Source organism: Branchiostoma lanceolatum, chromosome 16 (assembly GCF_035083965.1).
Source record: "Branchiostoma lanceolatum isolate klBraLanc5 chromosome 16, klBraLanc5.hap2, whole genome shotgun sequence".
Taxonomy (NCBI): domain Eukaryota; kingdom Metazoa; phylum Chordata; class Leptocardii; order Amphioxiformes; family Branchiostomatidae; genus Branchiostoma; species Branchiostoma lanceolatum.
Window position 1 is genome coordinate 16,427,860 of NC_089737.1, and position 19,062 is coordinate 16,446,921.

The window sequence follows — 19,062 nt, forward strand, 5'->3', positions numbered from 1 at the left end:
TCTGTACCTGTACCTGAACAATTTTATAGAGTTTGAGTTTGAAAAATTTACATGTGTTTTTCTGAACTTCTTCAATAATGAACATACTAGGTTTCCTACCGCCAAACTCGCTTGGCCTTGCTATCAAAACTCCCGGCCTGCCTGAATGATCTGTTGCATATAAGTTATGCTGTCCCTAGGTGTCACTTTGGTCACTTTTGGTGTTGCATGAGGCCATGAGGTTAGGAGATCAGTCACAAAATAAGCATAGACTTTGTGTAAATTTATATAGGTACAGTACCCGTACTATTTTGGACCTATTCCTAATCAGTTTTCATGGTACAGTGCGGTCAGTAGACAGCCCTAATTTCACTTTCTGGGGTATATATCATATCATATCATATTACATTATATTACATTGATATATCATATTATATTTACTTGCTTATCTAATTTATTGTATGCTGCGAAATACATAGTCTTATATACCCTTTATACAATGAACAGTCAGAACCCGAAGAGGAGCCCTGATGAAAATTATATTGTATAATTATATGATTGTTTATTTCAGGTACATATCATAACATCAAAAAGATCTCAAAATGTGAAGTCATATTATGAGAAATAAACTGTTCTACAACTCAAAAAAGTTGCTATCATTATCTGTCTGCATCAGAGACAACACAATACATATGAAAAGACACTCAAAATCAGGATGTCTTTGATCATTATAGCATAGTTTGAGAAGGAACCTTAGTTTGATATCCTAGAATATGACATAGTGCAATCTTAGATAACAATCACATGCATGTAGCTAACATCGGTAGGTCCCAGGGGACTAGCTTATAGTACATACAGATCAGTTCTGCAGAATTCTGCATTTGAATGTGCAGAATTCTGAAAACCTTATGCAGAATTTTGGATCCAAATTCCACAGCAGCTGTTCTCAAAATGTCCTGCAATATACAACTTACTGCCGCTTTCCACTTCAAAACTTGAAATCAAGCATGTCCCGAAACTCACCTGCGTTGGCCTTTAGGTCTTCTGGTGTAACCATGGCAACGAACCGGATGGCGCGCTCGTTGCGGAACATCTCGTAGGCCCAGCGTCGGATGGACCGCATGCACTTCACCGCAGCGATGCCGTTGTTCGCTATCAGCACCTGTCAATGAATCAATCAACTTTATCTCGACAGCCCCATGAACACAATAGAAGATAATTACATGTTCATTATAAGTTACTTAGAAGATCGAGATTGACAGATTATAATGAACTTATCAAAATATAGAGCAGCATGAAATATCTGCAGCTGTGACCAATCAAAGACTAACTGATAACTCAGAGCTACATAATTTACAGCGTAAAACAGCACAGCTTAGTAGTAGTATAACAACCCAGTAATCAACTTACTTGCTACAAAATAACACAGTATTATGTAACAGACTACAGCACAAAAAACAATCAATAGCTATTATCACATAGCCAGGTGGCGTCGACCAATCAGAAGCCTCCATTGCCCATGTGTTATGGGTGGTTTTATTCGATGGTTATAGCACATGACCAGGCGTTATGACACCATATTCACCTCAGGGCGGTTCATTAACCCTTAATTAATTACTGGTTATCATCAACAGTTGCCAACTTCTGTGTTAACTGCTTTTCATCATATCTAGGACTTACTTTGAGTGCCAGATAAAACTGAAGAGCAAATAATACAATGTAGAATACAGGAAAGAACAACAGCATCAGTCTGATATCCAGAAATCTTAGCAAAGTTTTAAGAAACAGTCGAAGTGTCTTAAGACGTCTTTACCTCGCTGATGACCTTGTTTCCCCCGAAGCGAGACACAAACTCGTCGGGCGTGGCCACCATAAAGTCCTTGTGGTGGTGATCCTTCCGCGACGACCTACGACCTCCCGACCCCTGACCTGACCTGAAACAGGATTCATTCTATTACCATTTCAGTTTCAAGATTTTTTTCAGACAAAATGTCTTTATTCTGTTAGTCCTGGAAGGGACTGTTTGACCATGTCAATCTTCACTGCAATGCACGCTCTAGAGAGGAGGAAAGAAAATCTATTTAATGTTAGATTATTGCATGAGAAAGTTATGAAGTAATACTGTAACATAGCGAGGAGGTTAAAATTAGACCTCTTGGACATAGCAGAAAAGGTTGATGATAGATTGATTGATTAACAGCTATAGGTCAAAGGCTGACCTCAGCCATTGTCATGGAAGAAGACTTGCAAAATCTACTTTGCCAGAAAACATCTTATTTCCTCTTTTGGCTATCACGTATACTGTAGGTATATGGCATAACCCATGTTAGAATGACAAACACCACAGAAATGGACAGGTTCACTTCAAACGGAGGGGTTGTCAGGTTCCACTTCAGCCATCAGGAAGAAACTTACTAATAGGTAAATTCTAATTTCCTCTCTTATCTATAACCCCCATGAGGTATATGGCACAGCCCATGTTAGAACAATAAACACCGCAAAAATAGACGGGTTCACTTCAAACAGAGGGGTGGTCAGGTTCCACTTCAGCTATCAGGGGAATGGTTAATGTTACATTTTGTATGACTGAAAACTTGGAATGTTAGTTAACGCCACTCCTGTTATAAACACAACCCTGGCAAACTGCACACTTCGGGACCTCTTTGCACAAAGGCTTGCAGACCAAGTAAAAACCAGAAGAAAATCCCAGGGGAAGGGCTTAGCAACCCCTCCGTGAAGAAATACATCCTGTTACAGAAGCAGCAAGGAAACTTGCTACCATATGTGCCACAAGCTGAATGATGAAGCCTTTGTGCAAAGAGGGTCCATTTTTTCATTTCACCTTGGTTTACTAAGAACAGGCCAGTTTCTAAATATGGAGATGTCAGGAAATTCTCTACTGTCCAAGATGCGTCGGAACGTGATCGCAGCAGGCAAACTCATCTGTCTACAGTACACAAGCCACGGAAACATGCAAGTTCTTCATTCCTTCATCACAACAATCACAAGTTATGATGTAAGTACAACCAAAAAGTGCAAAGGAATTTAAAATATCTAAATCTAATGCATTTCAATTTGGCATTAACAACATGCTTTGTTAATTCAATCATCAGAAAAATAACAAAATGTAAATATTACACCTGATTGGCACAAATCGCATAACATCAAGTTAGGTAAAACATGCAAGTTCTTTACTCCATTAACGGAACAATGTAAAAACCCAAAAGTGAAAAATAAAGTCATGTAACAAAAATCTAAAGCAAAATTCAAAGCACTTCATGAAGCAAAGTTGGGAGAAAAAGGGATTTGCTAATTCAGTAATCAAGGAGCACAGAGAAATCCAATGGTCAAATAAGGAATCAGACTGGTCAGTACAAACTCCCAGGGACCTTTGACCTGTTACTGGCCATGGGGTCAGGTGTCAGTGAGGTCACAAGTCCAAAGTGCTTTTGTCGGTCATTCTTGTACATGTGTCATTTGTGAAAAAAAGTTTTGCTTAACATGTTGTGGTCAAAAGTTTGAGCTTTCATCAGTTGACATAGCGTTGGTGACAAAAGAGACAGGCATTTACTCCTTTTTAGCCCCAAATAGTATGCAAAGTAGCAAATTATTCATATCGTCAGATTTAAGCTTTCGTTTCAGAGCTATCCTGATCTTGGGCCTCATCTCTTTCATTTTTGCCTTAAATGAAAAATCTTTCAGCGGTTTTCTGTGGCATTAGTGACAAGAAACGGACGTTTCACCTGCCCATCATGGTATGCAAAGTTTCATCAAGCAAATTAATCATCAGATTCAAGCTTTTATTCCATAGCCTGACATGATGCTTTCATCTTGATCTTTGGCCTCATTTTCAATTTTTCAATTTTTCTTGTAATACTTTCATCAGTTTTGTGCGGCGTTAGTGACGAGAAATGTTAGTTTCACCTTCTCCTGCAACTCATGGTAGGCAAATTTCAACAAGCAAATTTGGCATCAGATTCAAGCTTTTATTTCATAGCCTGGCATGATCTTTGGCATCATTTTTCAATTTTTCTTTTAATACTTTCATCAGTTTTGTGCGGCGTTAGTGACGAGAAACGTTAGTTTCACCTTCTCCTGCCCCTTCTGCTGTCTCCTGCATCGGCACCCGCCAACGTCTCACGGCTAGAAAGGGACCACAGCTGTCAAACGACCTTCAACTTCAAGGTCATAACGACCTTCAACTTCAAGGTCACTCAGATGGCTCAATAACTTGGTCAATAACAAAGTTATAAATACATTAATTTTACTAACAATTTTACCAATCTGATCCTGTGAAGAATTGACATCATGAGAGAAAAGTCTAGTACATTGTTAACTTCAAATTCAAGACAAAATGATTTCTTTTGATACACACTGTAGTCTACGTACAGTTATCCATTATCCATTATAGTGATCACCTTGGGCTGGTGAAACAAGTGTTCTACGTTACAAACTTGGGATATTAGAAACTAGGACTAAGATCACATACACACACATGTACACTCACTATCTGGTTTATAATCTTTTGTTCAGTCTCGTGACAAAAAACAGATGATACGATACCATCAGATTGCTATTCAGAGAGGTGGTTTAGCCTGTGTAAAGGGAGCCTCAGGCGTCAAACCTCTGCACGTAAAAGAACCCAACACACTTATCAAATCTATCCTTAATTGTCAATATCATTCAAAGCAGTCGTGCTCCTTTATTTGAGTACCTGTGTGTATTGATATACTGGTGTGTGTGTATCTTCACTGCTACCTTGTCCCCCCAACGACCCGGAGGTCAAGGGACTAGGTAGGTAGGTAGGTAGGTGTATTGGGGAGCCTCAGGCGTCAAACCTCTACGTCACGAAAAAGAACCCAACACACTTATCAAATCTCTCCTCCCTCCTCAATATCATCCAAAGCAGTCTTGCTGCCGCTTATATTGTGCAGACTTACTTGGCAGCCGGTGCCCCCTGACCCTCCGGGTGAGAGCACATGACGAACTCCTCGCTGGACGTTGCCGAGTCGCTGAGCGGAGAAACGTCAGCGGTCGTGTTGTCAGACGAGGTCGGCTGCTCTGACCCCTCGCTTCGCTCCGCCATGGTGACCACGATAGACGGGAGACTGCTGGAAAACAAAGTTAACAGTTCTAATCAAAGTTGCACTGCAACTGCCAACACAAATATTGGACCACATTTTTTATTCAGTCTTTGATTTTTGTCAATATATAAGTGATCTCAATCCAGTTTTACATCTTTTAGATACTACGCAGAGAAGTGAAAGGACCAAAGCTAAGAAGGCTGAACTCCAGGCTAGCTCGATCGGGAGTATGCAGGCAACTGGTTGGTTATCTCAGTTGGCCAATAAGGAGATAGATACAGACCACCCTCATCCCTTCGGCAAACCACCATTTCCAACACATTATAGCTTGTTCATCATAGCTTGTTTATTATAGCCTGTTACACACCATTTATAGACCACCATCCACATGACCTGTGACCTACCCTCTGCCCAACATGGCTGCTGCTGTCTTTGAGCAAAAGGTCAAACCAAGGTCGTTAGTGTTGGAGGACGATTATCAGTCTTTTGTCTGAGAACTACAAAACACAAGCCTTAAATTTTCAATGATTGAAAGAAACATTTTAAGAAAAAAGACTTTGTATTGTTATATCATGTAACAACAGCGCTACAAAGTCTTTTTTTCTTATTAACATCTTAACGTTTAATCCAGCCACAAAGAAAATCGCACCATACTGATATCCATTCTAGGACAAAAATCAATCAATCAATGAATCTATCAATTTTGTAACTTTATTGCAGAATAATTGCAAGTGAACATGGCAATCATGTAATGAACTAAAACAGGCCTGTAAACGTTGAAAGTTACAGCTGAGGTAAGATTTGTGTTGTTGACTTCTACATCATGAAATCACTCCTTGCCCTAGGCAAGGGTGGTCGAAAATTTTATCCCCTGATCTGAAAGATAACTAAGGACCAGCAAGCACTGCTTTTCTTAGTATCACACAGGGAAAAGTTTCAAGAATTTCAGATTGTTATAATTTCTTCACCTTCAGTTTGAAACACAAAAAAAAAAAAGAACGGTAACTTTGAATTCAAAATCAGAACGTGTACTATGTACCTTCGAATTTTTAGGAAACAGACATCCTATAAGTTAACAACAACAAAAAATTAAAAATCACCCCAAAGGCAACAAGATGCCAATCACAGGTAAGCCACACCTGGCTTACCCAGGTAATGACACCTGGGCTGCAGAGCTTCTACAGGTGTGAATGTTCTGTTAACAATAAGTCTTAGACATTTCCTTTTCTGTCTCAGGATTGCTTCTCTCTGCACTCCAAAGACCCAAACTTCTGCTTTAAATTTAATCTAATTTTCTGTTAGCAATAACTTGAAAATAAAATGCAATCTGAGACTATTTTAGTCTATGCAACACATACACCTCATTACCTCCACATGGTTAGGTCTAGGTTATTGACTTATTGCTGGAAGGCATCACGAATCTCAGGCAGGCAAACCTCCAACCCATCCAACAACCTTCACAGCCGTCAAGAACAACACTGAGGGCGCACTTCTTAAACGTCGCTCTGATTACAAGAAGAAGTTTCCTGACAGAAGGTTTTCAATCATCTGAACCAGGTCAGTATTTCTACCTCTTCTTACCTAACTCTAGATCTACATGGCACTTGGTTGTGGGTATTTTGACAATGATTTCACAGAAAGGGACAATGTTAGCTGAAATGTTTGCTTCATTTGCCATGTCAAAATGGCGACAAGGAAATGGGAAAAAAAACCCAGCAAAGATCTGGCTACTGTGCTCTTCTCAACAGCAGTCATGTTAAGCAACTAAATGTTCCCACTACCAACTGGATTTGGGGTTAAACAGACATTTTGGGGGTCCTCATCCCATTTTGCCTGGAGTGAACATGCAGGGGTTGAAAAAAGTGACTTTCCCTCCTTTTTATCCCATTTGGGGTGATATGCATGAGGACCCCCAAAATGTCCGTTAAACCATAAATCCAGTTGGTGTTAAGTGTCCAAGATTTCCATTTTCTATAAATCCACTAATACGAGCTCAGGATATAATGCTTAAAGAGATCTGGAATTTTCTGACTACACAATCTTCTGTCAGTGATAACACATCTTGTTATCATAACCCTACTACATGTAACTGCACAAGAGTTTTACTTAAATTTGTCGAACGGGAGCAAAGCAAAATCTTCAGTTATTGAAATGATGATTAAAAGAGGAAACATTGACACAAAAGTGGTATATTAGAATGAGTGTCTGAAAAATCTGTTCGGAAACAATCCAGACAAACGATCAGCCCCAAAGGCAACAAAACGTCAATCACAGGTGAGCCTCACCTGTTTACCCAGGTAATGACACCTGGGCTGCACTGGCTCTGCACAGGTGAACCTCAACTGCTTTACCCAGGTAATCACACCTGGGCTGCACTGATTTTGCACAGGTGTGATTGTTTCAAAAGTGTTACAGTTTAATAATTTTCTTGCAAAGCTGCAGCATTTGGTGCAGAGTAAAGTAATGTTGCCTTAGCAAATCTATAAAATGACATCATTAGAAAGTTCCTGACAATTGTTGATCAATGAACTGTCCTTCACTATGTGATTCACTGATTACAAATGATTACATGTATTCCTGTGTGCATTTTGCAGGCAGTTCTTCGAATTCCTCATATCAAGTTACCAGTGAGGCGTGTGGAGTTTATAACATTACTGAACAAAATCTTGCCCTGGAATCACTGCTAAGGTGGGTTGAAATCCCTTCAACTGTTCAGTCTATTTACATTAGGAAGACTTTATAGTTGTTCTTTGGAACTGTCGTACTAGAAAACCTTAGTGCCTGAATAGTATACTAGACCTGTAGTAGACTTCACTTCAATTTTCTTCACAAAGCTGTAGTCTATTGGTGAAGTAGAATACGATAATAAGTACATGTACAGTGGAAATTTTCAAAAACAACTGAAAGTTGACAAATTTATGGTACTAAATTAAACATACAAACTGATCATGACTGGGCTCTATTAAAATCATGTTCAAGCTCAATGACATTATAGCTACATCAGGATTAAATGTACATTCTGTCTTTATTCCAGACGAAATGTGGACCCAGCTGAAGAGTGTTCTGGTGCTGCTGCTGATCGTGCTGCAGGGCTCTGGGCAAACAGATGCCGCCTGCACCTGTGAATATAAAGCATGTGTCTGTTCCAGTATTACAAGGCTTCCACAGGGCCTTAATGTACCTACAAACACAACTGGATTGACTTTGCAAGACAGCCGACTTAATGACTCTTTAGAAACTTTCCCGTACCTACCCCAGCTCCAATTTTTGACCCTGGGATGTATCTCGATGCCTAGTATTTTGTCTGGTGCATTCTCAAATCTACCCCAGGTCCAAAACATCATCCTTGGTGGTAACAACATAACAAGCATAGAATCTCGTGCATTTTCAAACCTGGCCCAGCTCAAAAAAGTGTTTTTGACCGACAACCGTATTGGTTTCATCGAGGCTTCTGCATTCTCGGATCTTCCCCAGCTCCTGGAGTTGAACATAAGAAATATAGTCTCCCTCCCGAAACCTCCTCCCGGAATTCAGTTTAATTCATTCGTAAATCTGCCCAAGCTCCAAGTTTTGATCCTTTCCAACATGGGGATAAGTGATTATGACATTGAAGGTGGCCTTTCAAACCTAACCCAGCTCCTACAACTGTCCCTGCCCTACAACCGGATATCAAACATCCCTCTGGGTGCATTTTCAAATGTCCCCAGCCTAATAAATCTGGATCTGTCCTACAACCAGATATCAAGCATCTCCACACTGAAAGGTGTATTTTCAAATGTCCCCAACCTCCAATTGCTGGACCTGACCTCCAACCAGATATCAAACATCCCTCCGGATGCATTTTCAATTCTTCCCTTCTTCCAAGGGCTGATTCTGATCTCCAACCAGATAACAGCCAGAGACCTACTCACCCCCACAGTCTGTATTGAGCTTTCTTCTATCCCAGCTGTTGCCCTTAACAACAACCCCTGGCAATGTTACTGTGGGAGGCTCAATCAGACAGGACTAACTTGTTCTCTAGATATAATAAAGCAGGTCAGATGTGCAGGTTCTAATAACATGACATACCCACTAACACTGAAAGATGGTAAACTTGTGTGCAACACCGGTACCAGTGCTGCGAGCGACCTGCATGGTTCTCCCTACCACCTCCCCCTGCTTCTGCTGTCTGCACTCCTGCTCAAAACTCTGATGATGTAAACCTGAACTAAACAGACCCTATAAGCCGCAAACTTACTAAAACAATCAAAAAAAGCATGGAAACTCAATAACTTTGGTCTATCATACAACTGTTTTTTCCTTTTTTTTCTACCCAGTTAAAACATGAATTTTAGGTTTTCTGCCTTGGCACCAGAATGTAAGCCCTGTGTAACACTATGGGATGAGGGGGATCCAAGGCCACAGAGAAAGACATTGATGGTGTTTTATAAATTTCAAAGCGAACAAAACTTTCAACAAAGCAACACAGTTCCAACAATATTCACTTCAATGGAGATTCATGTATCGAATGAGATAGGACAATTAAATATTATGATAACGTTACTGGCTTTTTTGTATATTATGGCTGGCACTGTGGTTGAAATCCTTATATTGTATTTAGTATAATTACATTATATATATATACTTACTTTATAGACTTTTCTGGCTAGCACAAAAGTGCTGTTTCTATAAAGCAGTAGAATAATTTTAAAAAGTAATCATATTCTTTTTGTATGGAGGGTTATGACAAAACATTTCTAATATTATCATATAGCATTATGGTTGGGGAGAGAAAAACAAAGCTAAGTAATAGAATGATTTTATCATAATAGATTGCTAAAAATTGTTGAATTCAAATTAGCAACTTCAGCATGTTAGAACATGTATATAATTAACATCGCACAGTTTTATACATACTTAGGGGTAGATATAACCCCTACGGGTTCATTCGCACGTGCTACTAAGCAATTGCGTTTAAAAGCTCTACGTGCTTCCTTTAAACTCAAATCTTTGCTAGCATCAAACTACAATCCATCCATTTCTCTTGCCCTCGATCTGTTCAATAGTTTAGTTAAACCTATCTTACTTTACTGCGCTGAAATACTGGGGCCAAACATTCAATGTAGGGATTTGATTCTTAACGGTGTACAGGAAAGTCCCGCTGAAAACATTAGAGAAACAATATATGATATATTTTCGCCGATATTGGGCACAAATGTGCCTCTCCTAAAGGTTGCACGTATTGGAAAGAAATGCGATGTGTCGTCGTCTCGTCCTGTTTTAGTTCGCTTTAAGAAATATAATGATAAATTAAACATTCTGTACCAATCAAAACTACTAGCTAACCAAAATATATCGTTGCATCATCCCAAATCATCGTATGAAGTGTCCGATCTAGAGTATGTTCTCCTCAATTACTGTAAAACGCTACTTCAAGTTCCCAGAAGTTCCGTTAATGCCGCCGTAAGGGGTGAACTCGGCACATTTCCACTGTATATAGAAGCCCAGACACAACTTATCAAATATTGGATTAGAATACAAAACCTTCCTAATGACAGAATAGTTAAAAAAGCTTATCATATTGCTGTAGAACAGGAGCAGGACTGGGCCGTTCATGTGCGAGATATATTATGCCGACACGGCTTCCAAAATGTTTGGCTAAACCCAACAGTTGACGCCAAGCATTTTGGTAACGTGTTCAAAGAACGCCTGAAAGACACGTTTGTTTCTGGCTGGAGGCAAGAGATTAGAAGTTACAGCAAGCTACAAACCTATTCTAAATTCAAAACTGACTTTATATTTGAGAAGTATCTTTCCTCAATCCAAAATAGATCATTTGTTGCGAACATAACCAAACTGCGAATTAGCGCACACTGTTTAGAAATAGAGAAAGGTCGTCATCATAATGTACCAGCCACTCAGAGACGTTGTCCTACCTGCAAACATATTGTTGAAGATGAATTCCACTTTCTGTTAACATGTCCCACGTATAATGAAGAAAGACAGACACTTATGAATGTTATCACCCGCAATTCAAATATAACTTTACTATCTAAGACAAGCTCAGAAACGTTCAATTTACTTATGTCATGTCCTGACGCAATTTCCTTGTACATAGGCCAATACATACACTACCAAAAATGCCATTTCTTGTATTCTAGTTTTTTCTTACATACAGAAAAATATTACTTCATGCAAGCAAATTTTTCTGTATTCAAGAAAAGGGTTTTGTCCACGAATTAAGCAATTTTTTACTTACTGAGCTTTTTCTTGTAGTAAGAAAATCTTTCTTATAAAAATGACCTTGGTTACTGCCGGAAAGTAATTCTTGCAGTAAGATTTTTTTTCTATGCATATTCTTGATTCAGACACATGGATCTGAGGTTCTTATACTAAGAATTAATTTCTCACTTAAAGGCTGGTATTCTTGACCAAAACTTTACTGCCTAGAAATGGTTTCTTACTGCTAGCTTTTATGTTCTTACAAAAAGAATGCATTTCTCTTCTTAAGACCAAAATTCTTGATAGCAAGAACTACTTTCTTATTCTAAGATTTAGGTTCTTATACCAACACGTATTTTCTTACTTCAAGACCAAAATTCTTACAGCCAAGAAATCCTTTCTTCTTTTCAAGTTTTTTGTTCTTATAACAAGAATGCATTTCTCTACTTAAGACCTGCAATCTTAATACCTAGAACTGCTTTCTTATTTTCAAGATTTAGTTTCTTACACTAAGAATATTTCCCTCACTTCAAGACCAAACATGCTTTTTGCTGAGAAATGTTTTCTTACATCAAGATTCATCTTCTTACATCAAGAATCCTTTTCTCGCTTCAGGGGCAAAAATTGTTATCGCCTAGAAATACTTTCTTACCTCTAGAGCTGATCTTCTTATACAAAGAATATTTTTCTCACCTCAAGAACATAATTCTTGCTGCTTAGAAAATGCTTTCTTACTTCTAAGATTGATCTTCTTACAATAAGCATACTTTTCTTGCATCAAGAGCAAAGATTGTTTAATGCCAAGAAATGTTTTCTTACTTCTAAGATTAATCTTCTTACATCAAGAGCACAATTCTTGCTACCAAGAAATGTTTGCTTACTTCTAAGATTAATATTCTTACACCAAGAATATTTTTTCTTATATCAAGAGCACAATTCTTGCTACCAAGAAATGTTTGCTTACTTCTAAGATTAATATTCTTACACCAATAATACTTTTCTTATATCAAGAGCACAATTCTTGCTACCAAGAAATGTATTCTTACTTCTAAGATTAATCTTCTTACTCCAAGAATAATTTTCTTATATCAAGAGCAGAATTCTTGCTACCAAGAAATGTTTTCTTACTTCTATAATCGATCTTCTTATAACAAGAATGCTTTTCTTATATCAAGAGCACAATTCTTGCTACCAAGAAATGTATTCTTACTTCTAAGATTAATATTCTTACACCAAGAATATTTTTCTTACATCAAGAGCACAATTCTTGCTGCCAAGAAATGTTTGCTTACTTCTAAGATTAATCTTCTTACAACAACAATACTTTTCTTATATCAAGAGCACAATTCTTGCTGCCAAGAATTTTTTTCTTACTTCTAAGATTAATATTCTTACACCAAGAATACTTTTCTTCCACCAAGAGCACAATTCTTGCTGTCAAGAAATGTTTGCTTACTTCTAAGATTAATCTTCTTACAACAAGAATACTTTTCTTACTTCAAGAACACAATTCTTGCTACCTAGAAATGTTTTCTTACTCTTAAGACTGATGTTCTTACAAGAAGAATCTCACTCCAAGAGTTACAGTTAAAATGACATGTTGATGGCTTAATATTTCTGTAAATTGTGGAGTCTGGTATAAAAAAAATGACATTGCCAAAGCTTTACAGTGTATTTTTTCAAAAATAATAGGTATAATAATAATATACATTATATACAATATTGTTGTACAAATACCAAAACTAATTTTGATACAAAGCCTACTGAAACTGAAAGAACATAAAGATTACAAACTGCTATGTAATTACCATGCTATATGATTTATTACATATGATATATTTTATAATATATAATTCTTTATCGTCTTGGAAGGTGGTGTAGAGCAGCCTCATCTGACTTGGCAGTGTTAACAGATGATCATCTTCGACTATGGAAACCAAACCCTTCAAGCCCATTTCTGTTGACATTGGCATTCCCATTGGCATCTTCCAACATCTGGGGGGGAAATGAAGACTATGTCATTAATTTTTACTTTCTGAGTTGAGCTAACTAACTTCCAGCTTCTAGATGTGAAAGTTCAAATTGAATTGATTTCTTCACAAAACACATCATATGTTTTATCATTCTTTAACCTATCCTTATATATGTTTTCCAGAAACAATACGTTTAAAATAGTCCACCCCTCAGAGGTGGAATGTAATATTCCAATGTGTGCGGATCGCTTTTTGATTAAAATCTATTAATTCATTTACCAAAAAGATGTTTTGAGTTGGACCCAAAGAGGCTATACTTATCAATATCTCTAATGCTTGATGCTTTTTACGATTAAACCATCCAGTGGCCCTTTGACTTCTTTTTTTTTCATATGATAAATAAAGTTGAGCTGATTTTCATACAGTCGGGTGGGGAGGGGGGCACTTACCTTTTCCATACTGCTATCCAGTGTTTCCGTGCAAAATTTGGCATCTGTTGCAGGCTCAGACCATGATCCCCATCTTGTATATGTTCTCTTGTACCTGGGTTTTGACTTTGAAACCGACTTGAGTCTTCAAATAATACAATACACCCGATCCCTCGATCTCGGAAGTTAAGCAACGCGCGGTCCGGACAGTGCTTGGATGGGGGACCAACCAAGGACGTCCGGATTGCTGTAGCCTCACGAAGCTTTCCACGAAATCGTCTTCCGGGGGGGACGTAAAACGGGGGTCCCGTGCTCGAGGAGGTGCCTCGAACACGTTAAACAGCCTCATTACCCTACACATTGGGTACCTGCCTGTGGCACTGGCTGCAAATACACCTGATATTATTATTATTATTATTATTATTATTAAAATAGAATTAGAAGTGAACAGCACTTGAAGGCATGAACTTCTCAGAGCTTTGGCCCTGCTGTCAACTGCCTGTGGCATTTGAAACCACCAATCAGGAGTTAGGAAAAGATCACATGGCAAGTGTTGCCATTGGTCAAAATTTTATGCAGATATTTGCTAGAACAATCAAGATCTTTAAAGAAAATTTAACTTGGCTTCTATTTCTTGCAATAGCCTCATCTTAGCCGGGAAACAACCATTATATTATACGAGTTCAAATAAGAATTTCAAAGTATTTCTTGTATTTCTTAAAGTATTATTATCAAGAAAAACAAGAAATGCATTCCTCAAAGTTTCTTGATACGAAAATCAAGAGCATTCAAGAATATTATTCTAGTTTTGACTCGAACTTTGTCTTCTAGTTTAAATATCTTGAAAATTCTTGTTTTTCTAAGCAGGATACCCCAAGAAAGGGAAGAAGAAAATTCTTCTATTTTCTTAAACATCCCAAGAAAAACAAGAATTTTTTTCTCAAAGGTTCTTGAAACGAAAATCAAGAACATTCAAGAATATTATTCTAGATATGACTCGAACTTTGTCTTCTAGCTTAAATATCTTGAAAATTCTTGTTTTTCTAAGCAGGATACCTCAAGAAAGGCAAGAAGAAAATTCTTCTTTTTTCTTAAACATCCCAAGAAAATCAAGAATTTCTTTCTCAAGGTTTCTTGATACGAAAATAAAGAACACTCAAGAATAAAATTCTAGTTGTTACTTGTTTTCATAATTTTGAATTCTTGTTTTTTCTTACTACCAGAAAAAGAAGATAGGGGAGAGAAAAATTCTTGTATTTTCTTATACATGGCAAGAAATAGATTCTCCATACAAGAAAAACAAGAACTTTTAACTTCCATTTCTAGAAAATTCTTATGAGAGAAAATCCTTTATAGAAATTATTTCTTTATCTAAGAAAAATAAGAAAATGTTTCTTGTTGTGAGAATTTACAAGACAAGATTCTTGGAATGGTCCCTTGTGCTTTTCTTATTTATTCTTATCATTTTCATGGAAGTTCTTCATTCAAGAAAATTTGTCCACGAATTAAGTAAAAACAAAAAAACTAGAAAAAACAAGAAAAATCATTTTTGGTAGTGTATCTGCCTGTTTTCTCAAGAGAAATCGATTAATCTCTGACGCAAGCAATTGATGTTTCCCTTGTATCATGTAATATACTTCATATATGTATTCTGTATTACTCTTATTGGATACCGTAGTGTGTAGACTTAACTTTTGTAGAATTCATTAGCATTGTTAATAAGCAAAGACTTATAAGTCCTGATATTGTGTACTACCTACGAACTTGCCATACATTGTACCCGTTACAGTTGTTGTGCAATAAACTTTGATTGTATAGTAACAGTCAGTTGGGGTGTAAGTTTGAGTTAACTTAAAGGACAGGACTGGTAATTATAAGCTTATCAATAGATTTGATGTTTCTACAATAATCAATGCCTTTGATTTATTCAACTATATATTTCAAACAACAACATAACTGGATTGTCTACTAATAGACAGACTGGCTATTGTGATGTGACGTTATGAAGAAAGTGATATCACATATCAATTTCTGTATGTAACTTGGGTGTGGATTATCTAGCAGTCAATGAGATTTTCAAACTTGACTTAATTTTGCAGGTAATAATCAAACTAGATGTTACAGTTTTGATTTTGTGTGTAGTGTACTAGGATGAATATGCTTATCATCATTAGGCTAGATATCAGTACATATTAGATATTATGCCTCGGTGTACTCAGTAATTTTGTGGAGTCTGGTAAAGGGACTTTTGTTTTAGAAATGTCTTCCTTTCCTTTGATGTAATAAAATTTGTTGGTTTGAGGAAAATGTGTTGACTGCAAACTCTTTCCAAATATAACCCTATTACCATAACTGTTACAGTAAAAGCAGCTACGAGGCCCGTTATCGCACTTGACCTTTGTTTTCCTGACCCCTAGTTACATACCAAATATCATTAACCTCCATCAACAACTTCTCAAGTTATGCTCTCCACAAGCACACAGACAGACAAACGCACAAACAGCACTGAAAACATAACCTTCTTGTCAAAGGTAATGACATAATCACCCCAAACAGCAAGAAGATGTTAATCACAGACAAGCCTCACCTGTTTAACCCAGGTAATTACACCTGGTTACCACGCCTGTTTAACCAAGGTAATGACACCTAGCCTGATTTTTACATGTAACAGGTGTGAATATTCAGTTAGATGCAATTCAGGTAAATTCAGGTAAAACATTTCTCTTATTAACTATAAATAGTCTCGACAAATTCACAGTGACTTCTCTCTGCAATGCAAAGTCCCTCACAAAAGGTCTTCTTTTAATTCCTTTTCACTAAATTAATAAACTTTGAATTTACTGTAAATGACTCGGTCTATCATATATCCCTCATACTCATAATGTCCTTGATCTTTACAACACAAAATCCTCATTACCTCCACATGGTTAAGGCTAAGTTGATTTGCTCGCTGCACCTCACACAATACAGGTTCCTCCTTTGACGTCATCTTGGATTACAGTCTTCACACTACCTTACCCCATTTTACCTGGACCCAAGGAGTGAAAAGTGGGTAATAAAAAGAGTGAATTTTCCCTCCTTTTCACCCCTTTTCAACCCCATTTAACGTGAGGACCCCCAAAACGGCTGTTTAACCCCAAATCCAGTTGGTAGTGTCATCTGCAAAACACGCAAACATTCTGCTGTTGTGATCCAATTGCGAAACAACATGGTCACCAGGGATTCAAATTATATGTATAATGAAATCAAACGTCAACGAAAAGCCCCCGTTACTATCCAATGATGTAAGCTTCAAGGCCATCAAGAACACACAACATTAATAAGACTCACTTCTTAACGTTTACAAACTTTGTAAAAAATTGGCTCACTGAAGACTTAAGACTGAAGACCTCAACTAACCAAACTCAGGTCAGTCTTTCTAGAAATTCTACTTATTATATCTTTGTTTCACTTCATTACATCCGATTCGGCACTCTCAGTGAGTCTCAATCATGATGTTTCTGACTTAGGGAGAAGAAATGCTGTTCCAGTGCTATTGACATGTAACCTGTTGTATTAAGCTAAGCCAACTGTCAAGGGGAAATTCATCAAACACTTAATAATATATGATAACAGGTGTATGAATGCGTGTTGGGTAGGGAATACAGACTATCAAGAACATGTAAAACTTTACTCTTCCTTCACTCAAGAACTCTCTAATCTCTTGCCAGACTGTATTTTTCGTGTCTTTGTCTGATAGTCTGTACGCCTGACATAGCAACAACAGGACCACAAAGATCACTAAGCTGTTGTGTCTGTGTGTTCCAAACAGTTCTGTAGTCAGGGCATTTATGATGTATGCCGAACACAGGAGTGCCCTTACCGTGTTGTCTTATTTTGTCTGATCTGATTAGGAATGTTTTACATACGCGAGTTAATTATGAATATGATGGCTATCTACTGTTGCCTAATCGTGTGTTCAAAACAGTCTTTTAGTGCTGTAGTCAGGGCATTTATGATGTATGCTGAATTGGAGTCCCAGTACTGTGTTGTCTGACATAATAAGGAATGTTTTAGGTACATCATGAGTTAAATAAATATGATGGCTTAACTAACTGTTGCTCCGTCAAACCGTGTGATCAAAACAGTTCAATCAGTAGTAGTCAGGGTGTTTATGATGTATGCTGAACAGGAGTGCCGTACCATGTTGTCGGCCGTGATAAGGAATATTTAGATACATGATGTCATTGAGTTAAATAAATATGGTGGCTATCAACAATTACCTATGTGTGATCAAAACAGTCCTGTTGTCAGGGTGTTTATTAAATGATGTTTACTGATTGGCACAATCCTATAAACACTGGAGCTCCCTTAATCACTGTGTTGTTTGACCTGATAAGCATGTTCTTCTCATTGGCTTGACTTCGCTAGCGACGTTAGACATACCATAAATATGACGGTTATCAACAGTTACTGTTACCAATATGTGTTCCATACAGTTTATAGTGGGAGGGTTTCAATAATGTATGCTGATTGACAGCCTAAATACAGCACAATGCCCTTAGGGTGTTCCCTGATCTGATAAGCCTCCACTAGGCAAGGCTTTCATGTCAAATGGGTCAAGGCCCTGGCTGATCAAGGTGTTTTGGATACTAGAATTTGGCAACAATAGGGGAATAATTTGCTATGGGAGAGTCGGTCTGGGGAAAGGGGCACATTTTCCCTCAGATGAAACCCCATGGCCACCGAACTCAGTATTATTCTCCCCAGTTTGAATGTTACAGGTGTTGTAGAATGGCAGGGTGGCTTAAGGCAAGTGCACACAAGATCAAAAGGTTACGGGTTTGATCCCAGACATTTCTGGTTAGCTGTTGTGTCCTTGGGAATAGCGGGTGGTTAGGCGTGGACACGTCAACAGGTTTGATTTCTGAGATTCCTGACTAAATGTTGTGTCCTTGGGAAAATCACTTTACACGACTTTCCTCATTTAAAGTGGATAACAACACACTACCCCTCATTGCCTCAAAAACACCATATGGGTCTACCTCTACCTGTGTCTATCTATAACCAGTGTAGCTAGTCTCAGACGTCGCCTGGTAGAGACTACATGTAGATCTGATAAGGAATGTCACAACAAGTTGTTATGACGAAATAATGAAGACTATGGGACTTAACCTCTACCTGTTGTAACCTACAACCGGCGTACGTGCAGTAATAGTCAGATAAGGATTGCTATGACAACAGGTTGTCATGACGACGCTTCGTCCCTGACCCTTTACAGTTGTTTAGATACCTGAGTGCATTACTCACATCCTGGCCTGCCTCATGAATATGCATAAGCCTAATGTGCTGACGTATTTAAGCAAGAAGGATGCTGATTGGATGCCTGAAATTAGGAGGATAGCAAACTAAACCAAG

General features: G+C 37.9%; 1 protein-coding gene across 1 annotated transcript in view; it reads right to left on the reverse strand.

The window, feature by feature from the left end:
- The window catches only part of LOC136421429 (acetyl-CoA carboxylase-like), an 82,125-nt gene that overhangs the window by 54,922 nt on the left and 8,141 nt on the right, over positions 1-19,062 (reverse strand). The window contains exons 2-6 of the mRNA XM_066408727.1: positions 5,468-5,560; positions 4,920-5,090; positions 4,069-4,122; positions 1,793-1,913; positions 1,003-1,141 (exon numbers count right to left, since the gene is read on the reverse strand). Of these exons, the coding sequence (XP_066264824.1) occupies positions 1,003-1,141; positions 1,793-1,913; positions 4,069-4,122; positions 4,920-5,090; positions 5,468-5,481 (499 nt within the window). The 5' untranslated portion in view covers positions 5,482-5,560. The remainder of the gene's footprint in view (positions 1-1,002; positions 1,142-1,792; positions 1,914-4,068; positions 4,123-4,919; positions 5,091-5,467; positions 5,561-19,062) is intronic.